We start from the raw sequence: 25,846 nt of genomic DNA, 5'->3' as shown, positions 1-25,846 counted from the left end.
AGGGTTTCCAAGGGGTTCGAAGAGGTTCCAAGGGGGTCCCCAAGGGTTTCCAAGGGGTCCCAAGGGGTTCCAAGGGGTCCCGAACGTTTTCCAAGGGGTCCCAAGGGTTTCCAAGGGGTCTCCAGGGTTCCCAAGGGGGTCCCCAAGCGTTTCCAAGAGGGTCTCCAGGGGGGTCCCAAGGGTCTCCAAGGGGTCCCAAGGGGTTCCGCAGGGCCTCCAGGGTTTCCAAGGAGTCCCAAGGGTTTCCAAAAGGACCCAAGGTGTTCCAAGGGGTCACAAAGGGGGTCCCCAAGAGTTTCCAAGGGGGTTCCAAGGGTTTCCAAGAGGGTCTCCAGGGGGGTCAAAAGGGTTTCCATGCGGTCCCAAGGGGTTCCAAGGGGTTCCAAGTGTTTCCAAGGGGTCCCAAGGGGTTCCAAGGGGTCACAAAGGGGGTCCCCAAGGGTTTCGAAGGTGGTTCCAAGGGGTTCCAAGGGTTTCCAAGGGTTTCCATGGGGTCCCAAGGGTTTCCAGGAGGGTCTCCAGGGTTTCCAAGGGGTCACAAGAGGTTCCAAGGGGGTCCCCAAAGGTTTCAAAGAGGGTCTCCAGGGGGGTCCCAAGGGTTTCTAAGGGGTCCCAAGGGGTTCCAAGGGGTCTCCAAGGGTTTCCAAGGGGTCCCAAGTGTTTCCAAGGGGGTCTTCAGGGTTTCCAAGGGGTCTCCAAGGGTTTCCAAGAGGGTCTCCAGGGGGTTCCCAAGGGTTTCCAAGGGGTCCCAAGGGGTTCCAAGGGGTTCCAAGTGTTTCCAAGGGGTCCCAAGGGGTTCTGAGGGGTCCCAAGTGGTTCTAAGGGGTCACAAGGGGGTCCCCAAGGGTTTCCAAGCGGTTCCAGGGGGGTCCCCAAGGGGTCCCAAGGGTTACCAAGGGGTCTCCAGGGTTCCCAAGGGGGTCCCCAATGGTTTCCAAGAGGGTTTCCAAGGGGTCCCCAAGGGGTTCCAAGGGGTCACAAAGGGGTTCCGAGGGACCTCCAGGGTTTCCAAGGAGTCCCAAGGGTTTCCAAGGGGTCCCAAGGGGTTCCAAGGTGTCAGAAAGGGGGTCCCCAAGGGTTTCCAAGGTTGTTCCAAGGAGTTCCAAGGGTTTCCAAGGGTTTCCAAGGGGTCCCAAGAGGTTCCAAGGGGGTCCCCAAGGTTTTCCAAGAGGGTCTCCAGGGGGGTCCCAAGGGTTTCTAAGGGGTCCCAAGGGGTTCCAAGGGTTCTTCAAGGCTTTCGAAGGGGTCCCAATGGGTTCCGAGGGGTCCCAAGGGGTTCCAAGGGGTCCCAAGGGAGTCCCCAAGGGTTTCCAAGGAGTCCCAAGGGTTTCCAAGGGGGTCCCAAGGGATTCCAAGAGGTCCCAAGGGTCTCCAAGGGCGTTCCCAAAGGTTCCCAAGGTATCTACAGGGTTTCCGTGGGGGTCCCCAAGGGTTTCCAAGGGGTCCCAAGGGCTTCCAAGAGGGTCTCCAGGGTTTCCAAGGGGTTCCAAGGGTTTCCAAGGGGTCCCCAACGGTTTCCAAGGGGTCCCATGGGCTTCCAAGGGGTCCCCAAGGGGTCCCGAAGGGGTCCCAAGGGTATCCAAGGGGTCTCCAGGGTTCCGAAGGCGGTCCCCAAGGTTTTCCCAGTGTTCCCAAGTGTTTCCAAGGGGTCCCATGGGGTTCCAGGGGGGTCCCAAGGGGTCCCGAGGGGTCCCAAGGGCGTCCCAAGGGTTTCCGAGGGGTCCCAAGGGCTTCCAAGGGGGTCCCAAGGGGTTCCAAGGGGTCCCAAGGGTTTCCAAGGGGGTCCCAAGGGGTTCCAGGGGCGTCCGAAGGGTTTCCAAGGCGTCCCAAGGGGTTCCGAGGGGTCCCCAAGGAGTCCCAAGGGGTTCCAAGGGGTCCCAAGGGAGTCCCCAAGGGTTTCCAAGATGGTCTCCAGGGTTTCCAAGTTGTCCCAAGGGGTTCCAAGGGGTCCCGAGGGTTTCCAAGCATTCGCAATTGTTTCCGAGGAGTCCCAAGAGTTTCCGTGGGGTCCCAAGGGTTTCCAAGGGGTCCCAAGGGGTTCCAAGGGTTTTCAAGGGGTCCCAAGTGGTTCCGAGCCGTCCCCAACGATTTCCAAGGGGTCCCATGGGCTTCCAAGAGGTCCCCAAGGGTTCCCAAGGGGGTCCCCAAGGGGTTTCCAAGAGGATCTCCAGGGGGGTCCCAAGGGTTTCCAAGGGGTCCCAAGGGGTTCCAAGGGTTTCCGAGGGGTCCCAAGGGGTTCCAAGGGGGTTTCCAAGGGGTTCCAAGGGGGTCTCCAAGGGGTTCCAGGGGAGTCTCAAGGGTTTCCATGGGGTCCCAAGGGGTTTCAAATGGTCACATGGGGGTCCCCAAGGGTTTCCAAGGGGGTCCCAAGGGGTTCCAAGGGGTCCCAAGGGGGTCCCAAGGGTTTCCAAGGGGTCCCAAGGGGTTCCAAGGGGTTCCAAGTGTTTCCAAGGGGTCCCAAGGGGTTCCGAGGGGTCCCAAGGGGTTCCAAGGGGTCACAAGGGGGTCCCCAAGGGTTTCCAAGGGGTCTCCAAAGGGTTCCAATGGGTCTCCAGGGTTTCCAAGGAGTCCCAAGGGTTTCCAAGGGGTTCCAGAGGGGTCCCCAAGGGTTTCCAAGGGATTCCAAGGGGGTCCCCAAGGGTTTCCAAGGGGTTCCAGGGGGGTCCCCAAGGGGTCCCAAGGGTTTCCAAGGGGTCTCCAGGGTTCCCAAGGGGGTCCCCAAGGGTTTCCAAGAGGGTTTCCAAGGGGTCCCAAGGGTTTCCAAGGGGTCCCAAGGGGTTCCGAGGGGCCTCCAGGGTTTCCAAGGAATCCCAAGGGTTTCCAAGAGGTCCCAAGGGGTTCCAAGGGGTCACAAAGGGTGTCCCTAAGGGTTTCTAAGGTGGTTCCAAGGGGTTCCAAGGGTTTCCATGGGGTTCCAAGGGTTTCCAGAAGGGTCTCCAGGGTTTCCAAGGGGTCTCAAGAGGTTCCAAGGGGGTCCCCAAGGGTTTCCAAGAGGGTCTCCAGGGGGGTCCCAAGGGTTTCTAAGGGGTCCCAAGGGGTTCCATTGAGTCTCCCAGGGTTTCCAAGGGGTCCCATGGGGTTTCAAGGGGTCCCAAGGGGTTCCGAGGGGTCCCAAGTGTTTCCAAGGGGGTCTCCAGGGTTTCCAAGAGGGTCTCCAGGGGGGTCCCAAGGGTTTCTAAAGGGTCCCAAGGGGTTCCATTGGGTCTCCAAGGTTTTCCAAGGGGGTCCCCAAGGGTTTCCAAGAGGGTTTCCAAGGGGTCCCCAAGGGGGTTCCAAGGGGTTCCAAGGGGGTCCCCAAGAGTTTCCAAGGGGGTCCCAAGGGGTTCCAAGAGGTCCCAAGGGTTTCCAAGGGCGTTCCCAAAGGTTCCCAAGGTATCTACAGGGTTTCCGTGTGGGTCCCCAAGGGTTTCCAAGGGGTCCCAAGGGCTTCCAAGAGGGTCTCCAGGGTTTCCAAGGGGTCCCAAGAGGTTCCTAGGTCGTCCCTAAGGGTTTCCAAGGGGTTCCAAGGGTTTCCAAGGGGTCCCCAACGGTTTCCAAGGGGTCCCATGGGCTTCCAAGGGGTCCCCAAGGGGTCCCGAAGGGGTCCCAAGGGTATCCAAGGGGTCTCCAGGGTTCCGAAGGGGGTCCCCAAGGTTTTCCCAGTGTTCCCAAGTGTTTCCAAGGGGTCCCATGGGGTTCCAGGGGGGTCCCAAGGGGTCCCGAGGGGTCCCAAGGGCGTCCCAAGGGTTTCCGAGGGGTCCCAAGGGCTTCCAAGGGGGTCCCAAGGGGTTCCAAGGGGTCCCAAGGGGTTCCAAGGGGGTCCCCAAGGGGTTCCAAGGGGGTCTCCAAGGGGTTCCAGGGGAGTCTCAAGGGTTTCCAAGGGGTCCCAAGGGGTTTCAAATGGTCACATGGGGGTCCCCAAGGGTTTCCAAGGGGGTCCCAAGGGGTTCCAAGGGGTCCCAAGGGGGTCCCCAAGGGTTTCCAAGGGGTCCCAAGGGGTTCCAAGGGGTCCAAAGGGGTTTCCAAGGGGATCTAAGGGTTTCCAAGGGGTCCCAAGGGGTTCCAAGGGGGTCTCCAAGGGATTCCAGGGGAGTCTCAAGGGTTTCCAAGGGGTCCCCAACGGTTTCCAAGGGGTCCCATGGGCTTCCAATGGGTCCCCAAGGGGTCCCAAAGGGGACCCAAGGGTTTCCAAGGGGTCTCCAGGGTTTCGAAGGGTTCCCCAAGGTTTTCCAAGTGGTCTCAAGTGTTTCCAAGGGGTCCCAAGGGGTCCCAAGGGGGTCCCAAGGGTTTCCGAGGGGTCCCAAGGGGTTCCAAGGAGTCCCAAGGGTTTCCAAGGGGGTCCCAAGGGGTTCCAGGGGCGTCCCAAGGGTTTCCAAGGCGTCCCTAGGGGTTCCGAGGGCTTCCCAAGGGGTCCCAAGGGGTTCCAAGGGGTCCCAAGGGAGTCCCCAAGGGTTTCCAAGAGGGTCTCCAGGGTTTCCAAGTTGTCCCAAGGGGTTCCAAGGGGTCCCGAGTGTTTCCAAGCATTCGCAATTGTTTCCGAGGAGTCCCAAGGGTTTCCATGGGGTCCCAAGGGTTTCCAAGGGGTCCCAGGGGCTTCCAAGGGTTTCCAAGGGGTCCCAAGGGGTTCCGAGGCATCCCCAAGGGTTTCCAAGGGGTCCCAAGGGGTTCCAAGGCGTCCCCAACGATTTCCAAGGGGTCCCATGGGCTTCCAAGAGGTCCCCAAGGGTTCCCAAGGGGGTCCCCAAGGGGTTTCCAAGAGGATCTCCAGGGGGGTCCCAAGGGTTTCCAAAAGGTCCCAAGGGGCTCCAAGGGTTTCCAAGGGGTCCCAAGGGTTTCCAGGGGGGTCCCAAGGGTTTCCAAGAAGGTCTCCAGGGTTTCCAAGGGGTCCCAAGGGGTTCCAAGGGGGTTTCAAGGGGTTCCAAGAGGTCCCAAGGGTTTCCAAGGGGTCCCAAGGGGTTCTGAGCGGTCTCCAGGGTTTCCAAGGGGTCCCAATTTTTTCAAAGGGGTTCCAGCGGCTTTCAAGGGGTCCCGAAGGGGTCTCAAGGGTTTCCAAGGGGTCTCCAGGGTTCCCAAGGGGGTCCCCAAGTTTTTCCACGGGTTTCCAAGGGATCCCAAGGGGTCCCGAAGGACCCCTTGGGGACCCCTTGGAAGCCCCTGGGACCCCTTGGAAACTGTTGAGGACCCCTTGGAACCCCTTGGGAAGCACAGCTATGGGCGTTTCACGTCTCTCACCTCTCCTCCCACCCTCCTCCCCCGGTCCCCGCTCCCCAGCAGGGTCTGGGTCTGTCTGGACTGCGCCCGGGGGCTGGTGACTTTCCTCCATGCCGACACCGGGGTCGAGATCTTCACGTTCCCACAAGCCTCGTTCAAAGGGGAGACCCTGCGCCCCTGCTTTTGGGTAGGAACAGAGAAAACCCAGCTGTGCCTGAGGGGCAGCGCCCCCCAGCCCCTCATCCCCCCTTCCCTCCCCTCCCCAGCCGCCGGCAGCCCCTGCCCTTCTCCAGAGACTCCCCGCGCTCCTCTCCTGGGTCCCGCGGGAGACGTCCATCCCTGTGCCCCAGCCCGGGGAGCAGAGGGGGAGTGAGGGGCAGGGGACGGGGGCTGCCTCGGACGCTGTGTGGCCTCACAAACACCAGTTTTTGGCTGGGTCGCATTTTGGGGACGTTTTCTGGGTGCTGAGCCGTGGGTTTGGGCTCTTCTTCCCCTTACACGCAGCGTGTCCTGCTCCGGCACAGCAGGGTTGGTGTCAATAAAGATTTGTTGGTGAACACGGAGCCTGGCTGTGATGGTTCCTGGGGGTTTTTGTCCTGGTTCCTTGCTGCCCGCCAAGAAGATTTGCAGGCACCCACCAGTCTGCGTGCTGGGGAGTCCCCAGTGGGGCATGAGCCTTGTCCCCGGGGTGCCCCACTTCTGGGAGCATCCTCCTAAACCACGTCATCCTTTACTGCAGAGAAGGGGTTTCCGCACCCAGTTCCCTTCCCAGTTGGGCGTTGGGTGAAGGCGGCAGCGGCTCGTTGCTTATTTGGGGGATTTTGGCTCTGTGCGCGAAAGCGTCTTTGTCCCAGAGCGGCTTCAGGTGCAGCAGAAGAGGAAACTTCTGGACGTGGGAGGCGTTTTCCAAGCTGGGCTTGTTTCAGACGGATATTTCACAATATTGATGGCTGCTGCTGCTCCGGGGTTGGGCGTTGAACTGGGGACGGGGACCCCGGTGCCCCTCCCCAGGGCTGGGTACCGTCCCCAGGCCCCCCAGAGTTGGGTATGACCCCCCTCAGCACCCCCGTACCCACCCCCTGCTATGGCTACGGCCCCCCACCCCCAATATTTTGAGTATGGATGAGGGTGGGACATTGGGGACAGCAGGGGACACGTCCTCCCAGGGGATGTGAGGTCCCCAGGTTGACAGGGCAGAGGGACAGGGCACAGCTGAGGTGTCCTGACACTTGAAGCCCCCCCCAAACCCTTCTTGTCCGCGTCTCCCTCGCTCCCCACAAGCTCCTTGCTCTTGTAGGGCTGCAGGGACACTGCTGGGCTCCTCCACCATCTCCAAAAATCACGACGAAGCTCGGTTTAACCTGCTCGCACCCAAATGCCCATCTTTTCATGGTTTCCTTTTTTCTTTTTTCCTTTTTTTTTTTTTTTGGATTCCTGAGGCTGATGGGCTGCTGCGTTTTACTCCCCAACAGACAAATGTCCTGAAAGAACGCAAAAAACCTCCAGAGAGAGAGAGAGAGCGGAACCGGTGCGGGTGAACCACCATCATGGTGTGGTCTGGGGTTTGCTCCGGAGGTGGGGCAGGCCAGAGAGCGAAAGGAGAGATGATGAGCAGGAAAACAAAATACATTCCTTCAGCGACAATGGCCGTAGGAAAGAAAATCATCCCCTTTTGGGAAAGGAAATGCTTCTTTATGGATGCAAAACCTGGCCGAGGTCTCTGCCCCAGCACAGGCTGCCAGGAGAGGTGCAGCCCTGGGAAAAGACACCTCCACCACCTCCCACCCAGGAACGGGGAGGGTGATGGTTTCTCTTTGGCATTTTGAGCTTGGAGGTTTATTTTATGACTCTAACCCCGCTGACGGGGATCAGCGCTGGGTGAGGAACCTCAGCTCAAGGCGTGGGGTGGGGGAGGGTGGACCTTGAAGTCATTCCAAAGTCCATAATTCTGCACCCGGAAACTAGAAAAAGGTTGGAGATGTTGGGTGCAACTTGTACACGTCGGGTGAGTGATTTTTCTTTTTGCAGGGGATTTAGAATCTCCAATTAATTTAAAGTCTTGAAAGGGGTTCAGCGCAAATGCTGGGGAAGGGCAGTGGGGCAGAGCAGGGGCTGCAGCGGGAGCCGTGACGTGGGCCCGTCCTGCCCTCGACCGACGGTTCCTCCCGACGGCAGGGTGCGGGGGGTTTGGTGGGATTTCTGGAGCCTCCCTGGGGGCGGGTGCAGCCCTTCTTCCCCATCCCCTCCCCGGCGGCTCTAACCCCCCCTTGCCCTCCCTCTGCCTCCCTTCCCACCCTCTTCTCCAGCTGCGCCCGCAGATGGGGTTCCCCGCCAGCCCCAGGGGCCTCCTGAGTTATTTCCTGACTCTCCACGTGCTCCGCCTGGGATCAGGTAGGGATCCTGCAGGGCTGGGGGCGCTGAGCCCGCTGCGGGGGGCAGATGTGGGGCAGGGGAGGTGCCGTGGGGCAGGAGGAGCTGAGCCCAGAGCTCGGCCGCGGATGGGTTTCACTTTCCCTTGGGCTCTTGATGCCACCCCCACGTCCCTTGCCCTGGGACACCTTCAGTCCCGTCCCGCAGTGCTCCCCTAAAGCCTTTGTCCCTTCTCCCAGGGCTGGCCGGGCTGGGGGCTATTTTCGGGGTTGGGGGTGACTTTCTGGAGCAGTTCCCACTCCCAGGGAACCTCCTTCTCCTTGGAGTCCTCCCACTCCCTCTCCAGTTTCTCCAGGCTCTTTGGAGCACGGGTGGGGGAACAGCGACACCCGCGGGATGGAGCGGGCACCGCTCACGCCACGCTCGCCCCTTGCCATGCAACGCCCCGAATTAACGTGGGCGCAACCTCCGTCTCTCTGTGTCCTTCTCCGTCCCCAAGCTGAGTTCAGAGTGGTGGGACCAGACCGACCTCTCCTTGCCACCGTGGGGCAGGACGTCGTGCTGCCGTGTCACTTGTCCCCACGCGCGGACGCTTGGAGCTTGGAGATCAGGTGGATCCGGCATCAGTTCTCGGAAACGGTGCATCTCTACCGAAATGGAGAGGACCTGGATTGGGCACAGATGAGGGAATACATTGGAAGGACAGAGTTGGTCAGAGATGGTCTCTCCAGTGGGACCCTGGACTTGCGACTCGCTGGGGTGAGACCCTCTGATGATGGCCAGTACGTCTGCACTGTGAGAGATGCTGCCTCTTATGAAGAAGCCATGGTGGAGCTGGAGGTGGCAGGTTTGTGGGTGGTGCGGTGTTTCCTGGGGGTGGTTCAGGTGTCCCTGGGTTGGTGTGTCCCTCCCAGACCTCTGTCCCACCCTCACGTCCATCCATCCAATGCCAAAGGCCAATAGACCTTGACAGAGGCGGGTTGAAGGGGACCCTTCCCATCCGTGCCTGCCCAGGAAGAAGCACAGATATGGTGCTGGAGGTGTTTTTGGGGGCAGAGTGGCACAAACGAGGTGGCTTTGTGTCTCTGTGGGGTCCTCGAGGTGTTGTGAGGGCAGAGGGGAGAAGCTGCTGAGCAGCTGCTTGGGCTCAGGGCCTGGGCTGCCAAGCGAGCCCAGGATGGGAGCTACCGCTGTGCCTGGCGTTGGGAAGAGCCCTCTTCCCAGGTCCCACCAGCTGGATCCTTGCTTTGCCTTTGCCGTTTGTGCCGGAGGAGACCTGGCGCCTCGTCTGGAAGCCTCAGGGCTTCTTGGACAAGGCCGGGAGAGGGCAGAGACCTTGCTCGGCCTCTGGGTCCTCCTCTGCCGGGCTGTTTTATGGGCGATGTGGGGTCATTGGGCATCAATGCTCTCCGGTTCCTGCACACGTTGGGGTGGTTTGGGTGGTGTGAGGAGCACGTGCGTGGTCCCACAGCCCCCTCGGGACAATGGGATGTGTCTGGTACGGGGTTCGGTCTTTGCCTTTGAGCCGAGTCCATCCCTAACTCAGCCCAACGGCGGGCTCTTCCCCCAGCCACGGGCTCCGTCCCACTCCTCTCTCTGGAGGCTCACCAGGACGGAGGCATCCGGGTGGTGTGTGGATCGGCCGGCTGGTACCCGCAACCGGAGGTGCTGTGGAAGGCTGCCAGCGGGCAGCGTCTGCCCTCGGTCTCCCAGAGACGTTCCTCTGACGAGAGGGGCCTGTTTGAGATCCAAGATGTCGTCGTGGTGAGCGGGAAGGGCGATGGGAACTTGTCGTGCGTGGTGAGGAACAGCCGCCTGGAGCAGGAGCAGGCGTCGTCCCTGCACATCTCAGGTGCAGGATGGCAGCGGGGCTGGGGTTGGCTGCGTTTGGGGGGGGGGGGGAGCGGTTTGATCTCGGGGGGCTGGAGAAACGTGCGGGGGGTGGGGGAATGGGAGGGGGTGCACCCGCAGGTGAGCTTTAGCGCAGGAGATAACCTGAGCCTGGCGGGCTTCAGGGGAGCATTGGGATGGCCGTGGGCTGGAGAGGACGATGTCCCCTTGAGCCCGGGGCTCCCAGCACAAGGCTTTAGGAGTGGGGTGGTGTAATCCCAGCCCAGAGCCGGCACTACGCAGCCCCTCGCTCATTCCCCACCGTTGGGATGGGATAGAGAATGGGCAGAGTAACGGGTTTTGTCCCAACTGTTTGCGCCCCCCCCAAGCCCACTCGCTGGTGGGGCGGTGTGAGGAGCAGAGCATTCCTCGACTGCCCAGCGACACCCAAAACCATCAGTGCGCTCCCATCGCTGCTTCTCATCCCAAATCCAAAACATCCCATCCCTCAATAGCTGCAAGCGATGACGTCCACTTGTTCATTCCGTCCCAGCCGAAACCCTGACGATGAGTTAGAACTTGGAGTTTTTCTTTCTCCCTTTTCCTCCTACACAGGAGTGCAAAGTGAGCCCTTTTCCTGCTGTGTTTTTGTTTCTCAGCTCCCTTTTTCCACAACGCCCGTCACTGGATGGCAGCTCTGGGTGTCTCCCTCGTGCTTTCAGTGGCGTCATTTGGCGTCATCGCTTATCTCTGGCGAAGGAAAGGTGAGTTTGTCACGGGGGGGATGGAATGGAGGGGATCAGGGTGGAGCGAGGCCGAGCCCTGGCCCATGGACGTACGTAGAAGGGGATGACAGTCGTGTCAAAAGGTGTTTTGCCTTCATTAAAGAAGCTCTTTGGGCACAGGAAGGATGGGGACAAGGACCCGGGGCGTGGGTGGGAGGCCAGGGAGCGTGGCCAGAGCACCTGGCTGGTGGGACGGTGCAAGAGTCCCTGGTGAGATGTTAGCACCGATGAAGCAGCTGCTCTCCTGACCTCCTCTTCCTCTGCCTTTGCTTTGCAGTGGGGCTGTCCAGAGCGCTGGGTGAGTCCTTCTGGCCCCTGCCACCAGCGAAGCCTCCTGAGAAAGGAGCCCCCTGGGAGGGACGTGGCTCTGGGTGTCTCTTGATCGCCCTGTGGTCGTTGGTCTGGGTTGATGGAGCCCAGAAGGGGACTGGAGAGCACTGGGGCTGGGAACGGGGCCCAGGAGGTGACCTAAGTCATGGGGAGAAGTGGGGACCCGTCATCAGTCAGCTTAAATCAGGCTGAGCCTTAAATCTCTGCTCAAGTCAGGCTTCAATGCAGGGTGCCTGGGAGGGGTGGCTGGGGGAGAAGGGAGGCAGGGAACCTGCTCTGGGACCCACACGGTCTTTTCCCACTCCCCAAACACAAGGAGTTTGGGGTCTCGCCAGCTCTGCCTGCTGCTGCAGGAACAGCCATGGGATGAGAAGCCGTCCCCTCTCATCACTCATTGATTTCATTTTTGCTTTCCAGGGAATCGAGATGCAGAACTAGGTGAGTCTCCAGGAGCTCTGTCATGGCTCGGTGTCCTCTCCTGGGTGCTCTGTGCTCGGCCCTGTCCCCCCGTGCCCGTCCCCTCTATCCCTCCATGCCCTGGGTGTGGGGAAACTCCAAGGGGAGGTGCCTGGGATGGTGGGCAGCTGGGGGACACCAGCCCAGGGATGGACCCTCTCCCCTGCCCAGACCCACTGGCCACCATCCGTGGGACATAGAATTATAGAATCATAGAATCATAGAATTGTTGAGGTTGGAAGGGACCTTTAAAATCATCGAGTCCAACCTTTAGCCTACCCTGACAGGAGCCACTTCTAAACCACGTCCCCCAGTGCCCCATCTACCCTTTTTTTAAACACCTCCAGAGATGGTGAATCCACCACCTCCCTGGGCAGCCTATTCCAATGTTTAATAACCCTTTCAGTGAAAAAATGTCTCCTAATATCTAATCTAAACCTCCCCTGATGTAACTTGAACCCGTTTCCCCTCGTCCTGTCACTTGTCACCAGGGAGAAGAGGTCAGCCCCCATCTCTCTACAACCTCCTTTCAGGTAGTTGTAGAGGGTGATGAGGTCTCCCCTCAGCCTCCTCTTCTCCAGGCTAAACAACCCCAGCTCCCTCAGTCGTTCTTCAGAAGGTTTGTCCTCCAGACCCCTCACCAGCTTTGGAGCCCTTCTCTGGACATGCTCCAACACCTCAATGTCCCTCCTGTAGCGAGGGGCCCAAAACTGAACGCAGTACTCGAGGTGGGGCCTCACCAGTGCCGAGTACAGGGGGATGATCACTTCCCTAGTCCGGCTCACCACACTATTCCTGATACAGGCTAGGATGCTGTTGGCCACCTTGGCCACCTGGGCACACTGCTGGCTCATATTCAGCCAGCTGTCAACCAACACCCCCAGGTCCTTTCCGACCAGGCCGGAGGGAGTCCCCCCGGGAGCCAAGGGCTCTTTTCCCCCTCCCCAAACAGAAGGGCTCTGCCAACTCCTGCGGGTGCAGTTGTGGGATGAGAAGCTGTCCCCTCTCATCACTGATTGACTTTCTTTATCCTTTCCAGGGGAACGAGACACAGCACTGAGTGAGTCTCCGTGATCTCCTCCTGCCTCTGTGTCCTCTCCCGGGTGCTCTGTGCTTAGCCCTTCCCCCGCTTCCTCATCCCCTCCATCCCTCCATCCCCTGGCTCCGCAGAAACCCCAAGGGGATGTGCCTGGGAGGGTGGGCAGCTGGGGGACACCAGCCCAGGGATGGACCCTCTCCCTTGGCCAGACTCCCTGGGGACCGGCCGTGGGACATGACCTGGCTGGAGGGGGCCATTCACAGGGTTTTGTGGTCTTTTCCCACTCCCCAAACTCTCTGAGCTCTCCTCGAGCTCTGTGCGCTCCTAAAGGAGCAGCCATGGGATGAGAAGCCGTCCCCTCTCGTCACTCATCGCTTCTTTTTTTCCATTCCAGAGGAACAAGCTGCACGGTTGGGTGAGTCTCCATGATCTCCTCTTGGCTCGGTGTCCTCTCCCGGGTGCTCTGTGCTCGGCCCTTTCCCCCTTTGCCCGTCCCCTCCATCCCTCCATCCCCTGGGGGCGGGGAACCCCAAGGGGATGTGCCTGGGATGGTGGGCAGCTGGGGGACACCAGCCCAGGGATGGACCCTCTCCCTTGGCCAGACCCACTGGCCACCATCCATGGGACATAACCAGGCCGGAAGGAGCCCTCCTGGGAGCCAAGGGCTCTTTTCCCCCTCCCCAAACAGAAGGGCTCTGCCTGCTCCTGTAGGAGCAGCCATAGGATGAGAAGCTGTCCCCTCTCATCACTGATTGACTTTTTTTATCCTTTCCAGGGGAACGAGACACAGCACTGGGTGAGTCTCCGTGATCTCCTCCTGCCTCGGTGTCCTCTCCCGGGTCCTCTGTGCTCGGCCCTTTCCCCCTTTGCCCTTCCCCTCCATCCCTCCATCCCCTGGGGGCGGGGAACCCCAAGGGGATGTGCCTGGGAGGGTGGGCAGCTGGGAGACACCAGCCCAGGGATGGACCCTCTCCCTTGGCCAGACTCCCTGGGGACCGGCCGTGGGACATGACCTGGCTGGAGGGAGCCCCCCCGGGAGCCAAGGGCTCTTTTCCCCCTCCCCAAACAGAAGGGCTCTGCCTACTCCTGCGGGTGCCGTTGTGGGATGAGAAGCTGTCCCCTCTCATCACTGATTGACTTTCTTTATCCTTTCCAGAGGAACGAGACGCGGCACTGGGTGAGTCTCCGTGATCTCTTGGCTCGGTGTCCTCTCCCGGGTGCTCTGTGCTCGGCCCTGTCCCCCTATGCCTGTCCCCTCCATCCCTCCATCCCCTGGGTGTGGGGAAACCCCAAGGAGATGTGCCTGGGAGGGTGGGCAGCTGGGGGACACCAGCCCAGGGATGGACCCTCTCCCTTGGCCAGAGTCCCTGGGGACCGGCCGTGGGACATGACCTGGCTGGAGGGGGCCATTCACAGGGTTTTGTGGTCTTTTCCCACTCCCCAAACTCTCTGAGCTCTCCTCGAGCTCTGTGCGCTCCTAAAGGAGCAGCCATGGGATGAGAAGCCGTCCCCTCTCATCACTCATCGCTTCTTTATTTCCATTCCAGAGGAACAAGCTGCACGGTTGGGTGAGTCTCCATGATCTCCTCTTGGCTCGGTGTCCTCTCCCGGGTGCTCTGTGCTCGGCCCTGTCCCCCTTTGCCCGTCCCCTCCATCCCTCCATCCCCTGGGTGTGGGGAAACCCCAAGGGGATGTGCCTGGGAGGGTGGGCAGCTGGGGGACACCAGCCCAGGGATGGACCCTCTCCCCTGCCCAGACTCCCTGGGGACCGGCCATGGGATACGACATTGCTGGAGGTGGACACTCACAGGGTTTTGTGGTCTTTTCCCACTCCCCAAACTCTCTGAGCTCTCCTCGAGCTCTGTGCGCTCCTGTAGGAGCAGCCATGGGATGAGAAGCCGTCCCCTCTCATCACTCATCGCTTCTTTTTTTCCATTCCAGAGGAACAAGCTGCACTGTTGGGTGAGTCTCCGTGATCTCCTCTTGGCTCGGTGTCCTCTCCTGGGTGCTCTGTGCTCGGCCCTTTCCCGCTGTGTCCGTCCCCTCCATCCCCTGGATCAGAGCAAACCCCCAGGGGACGTGCCCGGGAGGGTGGGTGGCCGGGGGACACCGGCCCAGGGATGGACCCTCTCCCCTGCCCCGAGTCCCTGGGGACCGGCCGTGGGACGTGACCTTGCTCTTGTCCCTCCTTGTAGCGTGGAGAAAGTTCCTGCTTCCTGAAAATCCAGGTAATTGCGTATTTTATTGTATTTTTATGGGTGGTTCTCCTCCCTTTCCCTCTGCGGGAGGTGTAACTGGGTGGCCAGTGAAGGCACTGGGTGGCCACTGAAGGGGGACTGGCAATCCCGGGTCATGTTGGTGTCTCAGACCCCCCAGACCATGGCACTGGGCTGTATCTCGCCCCGTTTTCTTGCCGTTCCACCCCATTCTGAGTCACCCCCTTGGGCCCCAGAGGAGCCACCACCCCCTGAGACCCCGTGCGCTGCCCAGCCCAGCCCCTGCCTCCCCGTCCTGCTCCTCCCTGCGCGGGCTGCAGCCCCACCGGTGCCTCTTCCCACGGGACCGAGCTCGGCCGTGGCCGTGCTGGGGCCGGCCCCGCGGTGGGGATGGAGAGGAGGAAGGAGATGCCCAGTCTCCTGCCCCACGGGGCAGGTCCTGTCCCCGAGGGGGTGAAACCTGCCCGGGACCGAGCTCCGACGCTGCGGTTCCTCCTGTCCCCTGCAGACGTGGTGACCCTGGATCCAAACACGGCTCATTCCCAACTCGTCCTCTCAGACGATCGGAGGCGCGTGAGGTGGCAAAGCGAAGGGCGGGACCTGCCCGACATCCCGGAGAGATTTACCTATTATTTCTGCGTTTTGGGTCAGGAGAGGTTCCGGGAGGGGAGACACTGCTGGGAGGTGGAGGTGGAGGTGGAGGTGGGAGGTGACTCATGGTGGGGTGTTGGGGTGGCCAGGGAGTCTGTGGAGAGGAAGAGGTTCTCGGACTTGAGCCCTGAAGGAGGGATCTGGGCAGTGTGGCACGGCTTCGGGCACTTCGTGTCTCTCACCTCTCCTCCCACCCTCCTCCCCAAGTCCCCGCTCCCCAGCAGGGTCTGGGTCTGTCTGGACTGCGCCCGGGGGCTGGTGACTTTCCTCCATGCCGACACCGGGGTCGAGATCTTCACGTTCCCACCAGCCTCGTTCAAAGGGGAGACCCTGCGCCCCTGGTTTTGTGTAGAAACAGAGAAAACCCAGCTGTGCCTGAGGGGCAGCACCCCCCAGACCCTCATCCCCCCTTCCCTCCCCTCCCCAGCCGCCGGCAGCCCCTGCCCTTCTCCGGAGACTCCCCGCGCTCCTCTCCTGGATCCCGCGGGAGACGTCCATCCCTGTGCCCCAGCCCAGGGAGCAGAGGGGGAGTGAGGGGCAGGGGATGGAGGGGGGTCGCTGCGGGGTGTCGTGTCCCCTCCAGGAGGCTGCGAGCGGCTGGGGAGGGTGTCGTCCTTTCGGCTTTGATGGAGGGAATTTTCCTTCGGCTCTGGGTTGCCTTTTTGGATTTAGCGGGCGAGAACACGACGTCGGGACGCGGCCGAGAGCCGTTTCCGTCCGTCGGTCGAGAGCTTTTTTCTTTTTTTTCGCCTTCCCCGTCGCAGCCCAGCGGGAGCGCGGCCAGGAGAAGGCGCCCAAAAGGGATATTCCGCCCCATGGGCGTCCCGTTGGGGATAGAAACGGGGGGTCGCTGCCGGGGGTGGGGTAGGGGGGCCGGGACCCGCCGTGGCCGCTGGGGGCGGGCCGGGCAACCAGCGCTCGGGTGGGGAGGGCAACTCGGCGTCGGGTCGCTTTATCCCGTACGTTATTTTACAATAAATATCGGTCTTTTCCTCGCCCGTTGCTCCTCTATTCGACCGCCTGCCCCCCAACCCGCGAGGGTCTTATACCCGCCCCTTTTCTCCCTCTTCTCCCTCCCCCCCCCCACCCCACAAGGCGGGGGGATGGGCAACGGCGTGGGAGCCGCTGCCTGGTCCTACATTACTGACGTACGGTTAAAACCACCCCACCACCCCCCCGGGGGGAGTCCAAGGGGGCCAGGATCCCCTGGGAACCACTTGGAAACCCTTGGGGACCCCCGTTGGAACACCATGGGACCCTTTGGAAACCCCTGGACCCCTTGGGAACCCTGGAGACCCCTTGGAACCCCTTGGAACCCCTTGGAGACCCCTTGGAAACCCTTGGGGATGCCCTTTTGACCCCTTGGAACCCCTTGGGACCCCTTGGAAACCCTTGGGACCCACCTGGAGACCCTCTTGGAAACCCTTGGGGACCCTCTTGGGAACCCTGGAGACCCCTTGGAACCCCTTAGGACCCCTTGGAAACCCTGGAGACCCTCTTGGAAACCCTTGGGGACCCCCTTGTGACCCCTTGGAACCCCTTGGGACCCCTTGGAAACCCTTGGGACCCCTTGGGGACCCTTTGGACACCCCTGGGACCCCTCAGAACCCCTTGGGACCCCTCGGAACCCCTTGGGACCCCTTGGAAACCCTTGGGGACGCCCTTGGGAACCCTGGAGACCCCTTGGAACCCCTTGGGCGTTGGTGGGAGCGTTGATGTGCCGGAGGGTGGGATGGATGGATCTACAGAGGGATCCAGAGGTGTCGGATGGATGGGTCCAAGGCGTTGGTGGGAGCGTTGACGTGCCGGAGGGTGGGATGGATCTAGGGAGGGATCCGGAGGTGTCGGCTGGATGGGCCCAAGGTGTTGGTGGGAGCATTGATGTGCCGGAGGGTGGGATGGATGGATCTACAGAGGGATCCGGAGGTGTCGGATGGATGGGTCCAAGGCGTTGGTGGGAGCGTTGACGTGCCGGAGGGTGGGATGGATCTAGGGAGGGATCCGGAGGTGTCGGCTGGATGGGCCCAAGGTGTTGGTGGGAGCATTGATGTGCCGGAGGGTGGGATGGATGGATCTACAGAGGGATCTGGAGCTGTCGGATGGATGAGCCCAAGGCGTTGGTGGGAGCGTTGATGTGCCGGAGGGTGGGATGGATGGATCTACGGAGGGATCCGGAGGTGTCGGATGGATGGGCCCAAGGCGTTGGTGGGAGGTTGCCCAAGGCCAAGTGCCGGGTCCTGCCCATGGGTCACACCAACCCCATGGACGCCGGGGGCTGGGGGAGGAGCGGCTGGAGCCCTCCCCGGCAGAAAAGGACCTGGGAGTGTTGGTCGAGAGATGGACGAATGCGCGCCCAGGTGGCCGAGGTGGCCACCAGCGTCCCGGCCTGTCTCAGGACCAGCGTGGCCAGCAGCACCGGGGCCGCGACCGTCCCCCCGTCCTGGGCACTGGGGAGGTTCCACCACTTTTCTTCTTCTTTTCCTGATTTTCTTCTTCTTTTTCCCACTTTTCTTCTTCTTTTCCTACTTTTCTTCTTCTTTTTCCACTTTTCTTCTTTTTTTCCTGCTTTTCTTCTTCTTTTTCCCACTTTTCTTCTTCTTTTCCTGCTTTTCTTCTTCTTTTTCCCACTTTTCTTCTTCTTTTCCTACTTTTCTTCTTCTTTTTCCCACTTTTCCTCTTCTTTTCCTACTTTTCTTCCTCTTTTTCCCAGTTTTCTTCTTCTTTTCCTACTTATCTTCTTCTTTTCCTGCTTTTCTTCCTCTTTTTTCCACTTTTCTTCTGCTTTTTCCTACTTTTTTTCTTCTTTTCCTGCGTTTCTTCTTCTTTTCCCCACTTTTCTCCTTCTTTTCCTACTTTCCTTCTTCTTTTTTCCACTTTTCTTCTTCTCGTTCCTACTTTTCTTCTTCTCTTTCCACTTTTCTTCTTCTTTTTCCCACTTTTCTTCTTTTTTTTCCACTGTTGTTCTTCTTTTCCTACTTTTCCCCTTCTTTTTCCACTTTTCTTCTTTTTCCACTTTTCTTCTTCTTTTTCCTACTTTTCTTCTTCTTTTCCTACTTTTCTCCTTCTTTTTCCTACTTTTCTTCTTTTTCCTATTTTTCTTCTTCCTTTTCCTGCTTTTCTTCTTCTTTTTTCCACTTTTCTCTTTCTTCTCCCACTTTTCTTCTTCTTTTTCCTACTTTCATTCTTCTTCTTTTTCCCCTGGCCTCGGGGGCGGAGTGGAGCCTGGAGTCACTCCAAAGCCCATAATCCTGCGCCTGGAAAACGGGACAAAGCTTGGAGGTGTTGGGAGTTACCAGGTGCCTCCTGCAGATGGTACCCGTCCGGTGAGTGAATTTCCTTTCCGCAGGGCATTAAGAATCTCTAATTAATGTAAAGTCTCGTATGAGGGGTTCAGAAGAAACCCAGGGGGGAGGGGGGCAGTGGGGCAGAGCAGGGGCTGCAGCGGGAGCCGCGGCGTGGGCCCGTCCTGCCCTCGACCGACGGTTCCTCCCGACGGCAGGGTGCGGGGGGTTTGGTGGGATTTCTGGAGCCTCCCTGGGGGCGGGTGCAGCCCTTCTTCCCCATCCCCTCCCCGGCGGCTGTAACGCCCCCTTGCCCTCCCTCTGCCTCCCTTCCCACCCTCTTCTCCAGCTGCGCCCGCAGATGGGGTTCCCCGCCAGCCCCAGGGGCCTCCTGAGTTATTTCCTGACTCTCCACGTGCTCCGCCTGGGATCAGGTAGGGATCCTGCAGGGCTGGGGGCGCAGAGCCCGCTGTGGGCGGCAGATGTGGGGCAGGGGAGGTGCCGTGGGGCAGCAGGAGCTGAGCCCAGAGCTCGGCCGCGGATGGGTTTCACTTTCCCTTGGGCTCTTGATGCCACCCCCACGTCCCTTGCCCTGGGACACCTTCAGTCCCGTCCCGCAGTGCTCCCCTAAAGCCTTTGTCCCTTCTCCCAGGGCTGGCCGGGCTGGGGGCTATTTTCGGGGTTGGGGGTGACTTTCTGGAGCAGGTTCCCACTCCCAGGGAACCTCCTTCTCCTTGGAGCCCTCCCACTCCCTCTCCAGTTTCTCCAGGCTCTTTGGAGCACGGGGTGGGGGGAAAAGCGACACCCGCGGGATGGAGCGGGCACCGCTCACGCCACGCTCGCCCCTTGCCATGCAACGCCCCGAATTAACGTGGGCGCAATCTCCGTCTCTCTGTGTCCTTCTCCGTCCCCAAGCTGAGTTCAGAGTGGTGGGACCAGACCGACCTCTCCTTGCCACCGTGGGGCAGGACGTCGTGCTGCCGTGTCACTTGTCCCCACGCGCGGACGCTCGGAGCTTGGAGATCAGGTGGATCCGGCACCAGTTCTCAGAAACGGTGCATCTCTACCGAAATGGAGAGGACCTGGTCGGGGCACAGATGAGGGAATACGCTGGAAGGACAGAGTTGGTCAGAGATGGTCTCTCTGGTGGGACCCTGGACTTGCGACTCGCTGGGGTGAGACCCTCTGATGATGGCCAGTACGTCTGCACTGTGAGAGATGCTGCCTCTTATGGAGAAGCTACAGTGGACCTGGAGGTGGCAGGTTTGTGGGTGGTGCAGTGTTTCCTGGGGGTGGTTCAGGTGTCCCTGGGTTGGTGTGTCCCTCCCAGACCTCTGTCCCTTCCTCACATCCATCCATCCAATGCCAAAGGCCAATAGACCTTGACAGAGGTCGGGTTGAAGGGGACCCTTCCCATCCGTGCCTGCCCAGGAAGGAGCACAGACATGGTGCTGGAGGTGTTTTTGGGGGCAGAGTGGCACAAACGAGGTGGCTTTGTGTCTCTGTGGTGTCCTCGAGGTGTTGTGAGGGCAGAGGGGAGAAGCTGCTGAGCAGCTGCTTGGGCTCAGGGCCTGGGCTGCCAAGCGAGCCCAGGATGGGAGCTACCGCTGTGCCTGGCGTTGGGAAGAGCCCTCTTCCCAGGTCCCACCAGCTGGATCCTTGCTTTGCCTTTGCCGTTTGTGCCGGAGGAGACCTGGCGCCTCGTCTGGAAGCCTCAGGGCTTCTTGGACAAGGCCGGGAGAGGGCAGAGACCTTGCTCGGCCTCTGGGTCCTCCTCTGCCGGGCTGTTTTATGGGCGATGTGGGGTCATTGGGCATCAATGCTCTCCGGTTCCTGCACACGTTGGGGTGGTTTGGGTGGTGTGAGGAGCACGTGTGCGGTCCCACAGCCCCCTCGGGACAATGTGATGTGTCTGGTACAGGGTTGGGTCTTTGCCTTTGAGCCGAGTCCATCCCTAACTCAGCCCAACGGCGGGCTCTTCCCCCAGCCATGGGCTCCGTCCCTCTCCTCTCTCTGGAGGCTCACCAGGACGGAGGCATCCGGGTGGTGTGTGGATCGGCCGGCTGGTACCCGCAACCGCAGGTGCTGTGGAAGGCTGCCAGCGGGCAGCGTCTGCCCTCGGTCTCCCAGAGACGTTCCTCTGACGAGAGGGGCCTGTTTGAGATCCAAGATGTCGTCGTGGTGAGCGGGAAGGGCGATGGGAACTTGTCGTGCGTGGTGAGGAACAGCCGCCTGGAGCAGGAGCAGGCGTCGTCCCTGCACATCTCAGGTGCAGGATGGCAGCGGGGCTGGGGTTGGCTGCGCTTGGGGGGGGGCGGTTTGATCTCGGGGGGCTGGAGAAACGTGCGGGGGGTGGGGGAATGGGAGGGGATGCACCCGCAGGTGAGCTTTAGCGCAGGAGATAACCTGAGCCTGGCGGGCTTCAGGGGAGCATTGGGATGGCCGTGGGCTGGAGAGGACGATGTCCCCTTGAGCCCGGGGCTCCCAGCACAAGGCTTTAGGAGTGGGGTGGTGTAATCTCAGCCCAGAGCCGGCACCGCGCAGCCCCTCGCTCATTCCCCACCGTTGGGATGGGATAGAGAATGGGAAGAGTAACGGGTTTTGTCCCAACTGTTTGCGCCCCCCCCAAGCCCACTCGCTGGTGGGGCGGTGTGAGGAGCAGACCATTCCTCGACTGCCCAGCGACACCCAAAACCATCAGTGCGCTCCCATCGCTGCTTCTCATCCCAAATCCAAAACATCCCATCCCTCAATAGCTGCAAGCGATGACGTCCACTTGTTCATTCCGTCCCAGCCGAAACCCTGACGATGAGTTAGAACTTGGAGTTTTTCTTTCTCCCTTTCATTTTCCTCCTACACAGGAGTGCAAAGTGAGCCCTTTTCCTGCTGTGTTTTTGTTTCTCAGCTCCCTTTTTCCACAACGCCCGTCACTGGATGGCAGCTCTGGGTGTCTTCCTCGTGCTTTCAGTGGCGTCATTTGGCGTCATCGCTTATCTCTGGCGAAGGAAAGGTGAGTTTGTCACGGGGGGGATGGAATGGAGGGGATCAGGGTGGAGCGAGGCCGAGCCCTGGCCCATGGACGTACGTAGAAGGGGATGACAGTCGTGTCAAAAGGTGTTTTGCCTTCATTAAAGAAGCTCTTTGGGCACAGGAAGGATGGGGACAAGGACCCGGGGCGTGGGTGGGAGGCCAGGGAGCGTGGCCAGAGCACCTGGCTGGTGGGACGGTGCAAGAGTCCCTGGTGAGATGTTAGCACCGATGAAGCAGCTGCTCTCCTGACCTCCTCTTCCTCTGCCTTTGCTTTGCAGTGGGGCTGTCCAGAACGCTGGGTGAGTCCTTCTGGCCCCTGCCACCAGCGAAGCCTCCTGAGAAAGGAGCCCCCTGGGAGGGACGTGGCTCTGGGTGTCTCTTGATCGCCCTGTGGTCGTTGGTCTGGGTTGATGGAGCCCAGAAGGGGACTGGAGAGCACTGGGGCTGGGAACGGGGCCCAGGAGGTGACCTAAGTCATGGGGAGAAGTGGGGACCCGTCATCAGTCAGCTTAAATCAGGCTGAGCCTTAAATCTCTGCTCAAGTCAGGCTTCAATGCAGGGTGCCTGGGAGGGGTGGCTGGGGGAGAAGGGAGGCAGGGAACCTGCTCTGGGACCCACACGGTCTTTTCCCACTCCCCAAACACAAGGAGTTTGGGGTCTCGCCAGCTCTGCCTGCTGCTGCAGGAACAGCCATGGGATGAGAAGCCGTCCCCTCTCATCACTCATTGATTTCATTTTTGCTTTCCAGGGAATCGAGATGCAGAACTAGGTGAGTCTCCAGGAGCTCTGTCATGGCTCGGTGTCCTCTCCTGGGTGCTCTGTGCTCGGCCCTGTCCCCCCGTGCCCGTCCCCTCTATCCCTCCATGCCCTGGGTGTGGGGAAACTCCAAGGGGAGGTGCCTGGGATGGTGGGCAGCTGGGGGACACCAGCCCAGGGATGGACCCTCTCCCCTGCCCAGACCCACTGGCCACCATCCGTGGGACATAGAATTATAGAATCATAGAATCATAGAATTGTTGAGGTTGGAAGGGACCTTTAAGATCATCGAGTCCAACCTTTAGCCTACCCTGACAAGAGCCACTTCTAAACCACGTCCCCCAGTGCCCCATCTCCCCTTTTTTTTGAACACCTCCAGGGATGGTGAATCCACCACCTCCCTGGGCAGCCTATTCCAATGTTTAATAACCCTTTCAGTGAAAAAATGTCTCCTAATATCTAATCTAAACCTCCCCTGACGTAACTTGAACCCGTTTCCCCTCGTCCTATCACTTGTCACCAGGGAGAAGAGGTCAGCCCCCATCTCTCTACAACCTCCTTTCAGGTAGTTGTAGAGGGTGATAAGGTCTCCCCTCAGCCTCCTCTTCTCCAGGCTAAACAACCCCAGCTCCCTCAGTCGTTCTTCAGAAGGTTTGTCCTCCAGGCCCCTCACCAGCTTTGTAGCCCTTCTCTGGACACGCTCCAACACCTCAATGTCCCTCCTGTAGCGAGGGGCCCAAAACTGAACGCAGTACTCGAGGTGGGGCCTCACCAGTGCCGAGTACAGGGGGATGATCACTTCCCTAGTCCGGCTCACCACACTATTCCTGATACAGGCCAGGATGCTGTTGGCCACCTTGGCCACCTGGGCACACTGCTGGCTCATATTCAGCCAGCTGTCAACCAACACTCCCAAGTCCTTTCCGACCAGGCCGGAGGGAGTCCCCCCGGGAGCCAAGGGCTCTTTTCCCCCTCCCCAAACAGAAGGGCTCTGCCAACTCCTGCGGGTGCAGTTGTGGAATGAGAAGCTGTCCCCTCTCATCACTGATTGACTTTCTTTATCCTTTCCAGGGGAACGAGACACAGCACTGAGTGAGTCTCCGTGATCTCCTCCTGCCTCGGTGTCCTCTCCCGGGTGCTCTGTGCTCAGCCCTTCCCCCGCTTCCTCATCCCCTCCATCCCTCCATCCCCTGGCTCCGCAGAAACCCCAAGGGGATGTGTCTGGGAGGGTGGGCAGCTGGGGGACACCAGCCCAGGGATGGAGCCTCTCCCTTGGCCAGACTCCCTGGGGACCGGCCGTGGGACATGACCTGGCTGGAGGGGGCCATTCACAGGGTTTTGTGGTCTTTTCCCACTCCCCAAACTCTCTGAGCTCTCCTCGAGCTCTGTGCGCTCCTGTAGGAGCAGCCATGGGATGAGAAGCCGTCCCCTCTCATCACTCATCGCTTCTTTTTTTCCATTCCAGAGGAACAAGCTGCACGGTTGGGTGAGTCTCCATGATCTCCTCTTGGCTCGGTGTCCTCTCCCGGGTGCTCTGTGCTCGGCCCTGTCCCCCTTTGCCCGTCCCCTCCATCCCTCCATCCCCTGGGTGCGGGGAAACCCCAAGGGAATGTGCCTGGGAGGGTGGGCAGCTGGGGGACACCAGCCCAGGGATGGACCCTCTCCCCTGCCCAGACTCCCTGGGGACCGGCCATGGGATACGACATTGCTGGAGGTGGACACTCACAGGGTTTTGTGGTCTTTTCCCACTCCCCAAACTCTCTGAGCTCTCCCCGAGCTCTGTGCGCTCCTGTAGGAGCAGCCATGGGATGAGAAGCCGTCCCCTCTCATCACTCATCGCTTCTTTTTTTCCATTCCAGAGGAACAAGCTGCACGGTTGGGTGAGTCTCCGTGATCTCCTCTTGGCTCGGTGTCCTCTCCTGGGTGCTCTGTGCTCGGCCCTTTCCCCCTTTGCCCGTCCCCTCCAGCCCTCCATCCCCTGGATCAGAGCAAACCCCCAGGGGATGTGCCTGGGAGGGTGGGCGGCCGGGGGACACCGGCCCAGGGATGGACCCTCTCCCCTGCCCCGAGTCCCTGGGGACCGGCCATGGGACGTGACCTTGCTCTTGTCCCTCCTTGTAGCGTGGAGAAAGTTCCTGCTTCCTGAAAATCCAGGTAATTGCGTATTTTATTGTACTTTACGGGTGGTTCTCCTCCCTTTCCCTCTGCGGGAGGTGTAACTGGGTGGCCAGTGAAGGCACTGGGTGGCCACTGAAGGGGGACTGGCCATCCTGGCTCGTATTGGTGTCTCAGACCCCCCCAGACCATGGCACTGGGCTGTATCTTGCCCCATTTTCTTGCCGTTCCGCCCCATTCTGAGTTACCCCCTTGGGCCCCAGAGGAGCCACCACCCCCTGAGACCCCGTGCGCTGCCCAGCCCAGCCCCTGCCTCCCCGTCCTGCTCCTCCCTGCGCGGGCTGCAGCCCCACCGGTGCCTCTTCCCACGGGACCGAGCTCGGCCGTGGCCGTGCTGGGGTCGGCCCCGTGGTGGGGATGGAGAGGAGGAAGGAGATGCCCAGTCTCCTGCCCCGCGGGGCAGGTCCTGTCCCCGAGGGGGTGAAACCTGCCCGGGACTGAGCTCCGACGTTGCGGCTCCTCCCGTCCCCTGCAGACGTGGTGACCCTGGATCCGAACACGGCTCATTCCCAACTCGTCCTGTCGGACGATCGGATGCGCGTGAGGTGGCAAAGCGAAGAGCGGGACCTGCCCAACACCCCGGAGAGATTTACCTATTGGTGCTGCGTTTTGGGCCAGGAGAGGTTCCGGGAGGGGAGACACTGCTGGGAGGTGGAGGTGAAGGGGGAGGTGGGAGGCAACTCGTGGTGGGGCGTCGGGTTGGCCAAGGAGTCTGTGGAGAGGAAAGGGAGACCCTTCGTGAGCCCTAAAGGAGGGATCTGGGCAGTGCGGCACCGCTATGGGCAGTTCGTGTCTCTCACCTCTTCTCCCACCCTCCTCCCCCGGTCCCCGCTCCCCAGCAGGATCTGGGTCTGTCTGGACTGCGCCCGGGGGCTGGTGACTTTCCTCCATGCCGACACCGGGGTCGAGATCTTCACGTTCCCACCAGCCTCGTTCAAAGGGGAGACCCTGCGCCCCTGGTTTTGGGTAGGAACAGAGAAAACCCAGCTGTGCCTGAGGGGCAGCGCCCCCCAGACCCTCATCCCCCCTTCCCTCCCCTCCCCAGCCGCCGGCAGCCCCTGCCCTTCTCCAGAGACTCCCCGCGCTCCTCTCCTGGATCCCGCGGGAGACGTCCATCCCTGTGCCCCAGCCCAGGGAGCAGAGGGAGAGTGAGGGGCAGGGGATGGAGGGGGGTCGCTTCGGGGTGTCATGTCCCCTCCAGGAGGCTGCGAGCGGCTGGGGGGGGTGTCATCCTTTCAGCTTTGATGGAGGGAATTTTCCTTCGGCTCTGGGTTGCCTTTTTGGATTTAGCGGGTGAGAACACGACGTCGGGACGCGGCCGAGAGCCGTTTCCGTCCGTCAGTCGAGGGCTTTTTTCTTTTTTTTCGCCTTCCCGGTCGCAGCCCAGCGGGAGCGCAGCAGGGAGAAGGCGCCCAAAAGGGATATTCCGCCCCACGGGCGTCCCGTTGGGGATACAAACGGGGGGGGTCGCTGCCGGGGGTGGGGTGGGGGGCCGGGACCCGCCGTGGCCGCTGGGGACGGGCCGGGCAACCAGCGCTCGGGTGGGGAGGGCAACTCGGCGTCGGGTCGCTTTATCCCGTAGGTTATTTTACAATAAATATCGGTCTTTTCCTCGCCCGTTGCTCCTCTATTCGACCGCCTGCCCCCCAACCCGCGAGGGTCTTATACCCGCCCCTTTTCTCCCTCTTCTCCCTCCCCCCCCCCACCCCACAACGCGGGGGGACGGGCAATGGCGTG

At 60.7% G+C, this 25,846-nt stretch overlaps 2 protein-coding genes across 2 annotated transcripts; both read left to right on the top strand.

The window, feature by feature from the left end:
- Nucleotides 1–7,152: 7,152 nt before the first annotated feature.
- Nucleotides 7,153–25,502, top strand: LOC134507882 (butyrophilin subfamily 1 member A1-like). The gene is made up of 12 exons (XM_063318859.1): nt 7,153–7,195; nt 7,497–7,581; nt 8,060–8,407; nt 9,131–9,412; nt 10,050–10,154; nt 10,453–10,473; nt 10,923–10,943; nt 12,001–12,021; nt 12,395–12,415; nt 12,776–12,796; nt 24,056–24,088; nt 24,585–25,502. Exons 1-12 carry the CDS (start codon nt 7,169–7,171, stop codon nt 25,259–25,261), a joined length of 1,662 nt encoding a protein of 553 aa, XP_063174929.1. The 5' UTR covers nt 7,153–7,168; the 3' UTR covers nt 25,262–25,502.
- Nucleotides 18,037–21,888, top strand: LOC134507836 (butyrophilin subfamily 3 member A2-like). Its single transcript, XM_063318765.1, has 6 exons — nt 18,037–18,190; nt 18,498–18,582; nt 19,064–19,411; nt 20,136–20,417; nt 21,054–21,158; nt 21,457–21,888. Exons 2-6 carry the CDS (start codon nt 18,510–18,512, stop codon nt 21,699–21,701), a joined length of 1,053 nt encoding a protein of 350 aa, XP_063174835.1. The 5' UTR covers nt 18,037–18,190; nt 18,498–18,509; the 3' UTR covers nt 21,702–21,888.
- Nucleotides 25,503–25,846: the final 344 nt, after the last annotated feature.

This window comes from Chroicocephalus ridibundus, chromosome 28, assembly GCF_963924245.1.
Source record: "Chroicocephalus ridibundus chromosome 28, bChrRid1.1, whole genome shotgun sequence".
Lineage (NCBI taxonomy): Eukaryota > Metazoa > Chordata > Aves > Charadriiformes > Laridae > Chroicocephalus > Chroicocephalus ridibundus.
Note: the sequence above shows the minus strand (reverse complement) of the source record. Positions and strands in the feature narration are given on the sequence as shown.

Excerpts from the sequence above, each read along its gene's own strand:
- LOC134507882 (XM_063318859.1), top strand. The coding sequence starts at position 7,169 with ATGTTGGGTGCAACTTGTACACGTCGG. Across the intron at positions 7,582-8,059 it reads CGTGCTCCGCCTGGGATCAG|CTGAGTTCAGAGTGGTGGGA; the intron begins GTAGGGATCCTG and ends TCCGTCCCCAAG. Across the intron at positions 12,022-12,394 it reads GGAACGAGACACAGCACTGA|AGGAACAAGCTGCACGGTTG; the intron begins GTGAGTCTCCGT and ends TTTCCATTCCAG.
- LOC134507836 (XM_063318765.1), top strand. The coding sequence starts at position 18,510 with ATGGGGTTCCCCGCCAGCCCCAGGGGCCTCCTGAGTTATTTCCTGACT. Across the intron at positions 19,412-20,135 it reads AGTGGACCTGGAGGTGGCAG|CCATGGGCTCCGTCCCTCTC; the intron begins GTTTGTGGGTGG and ends CTCTTCCCCCAG. Across the intron at positions 20,418-21,053 it reads GTCGTCCCTGCACATCTCAG|CTCCCTTTTTCCACAACGCC; the intron begins GTGCAGGATGGC and ends TTTGTTTCTCAG.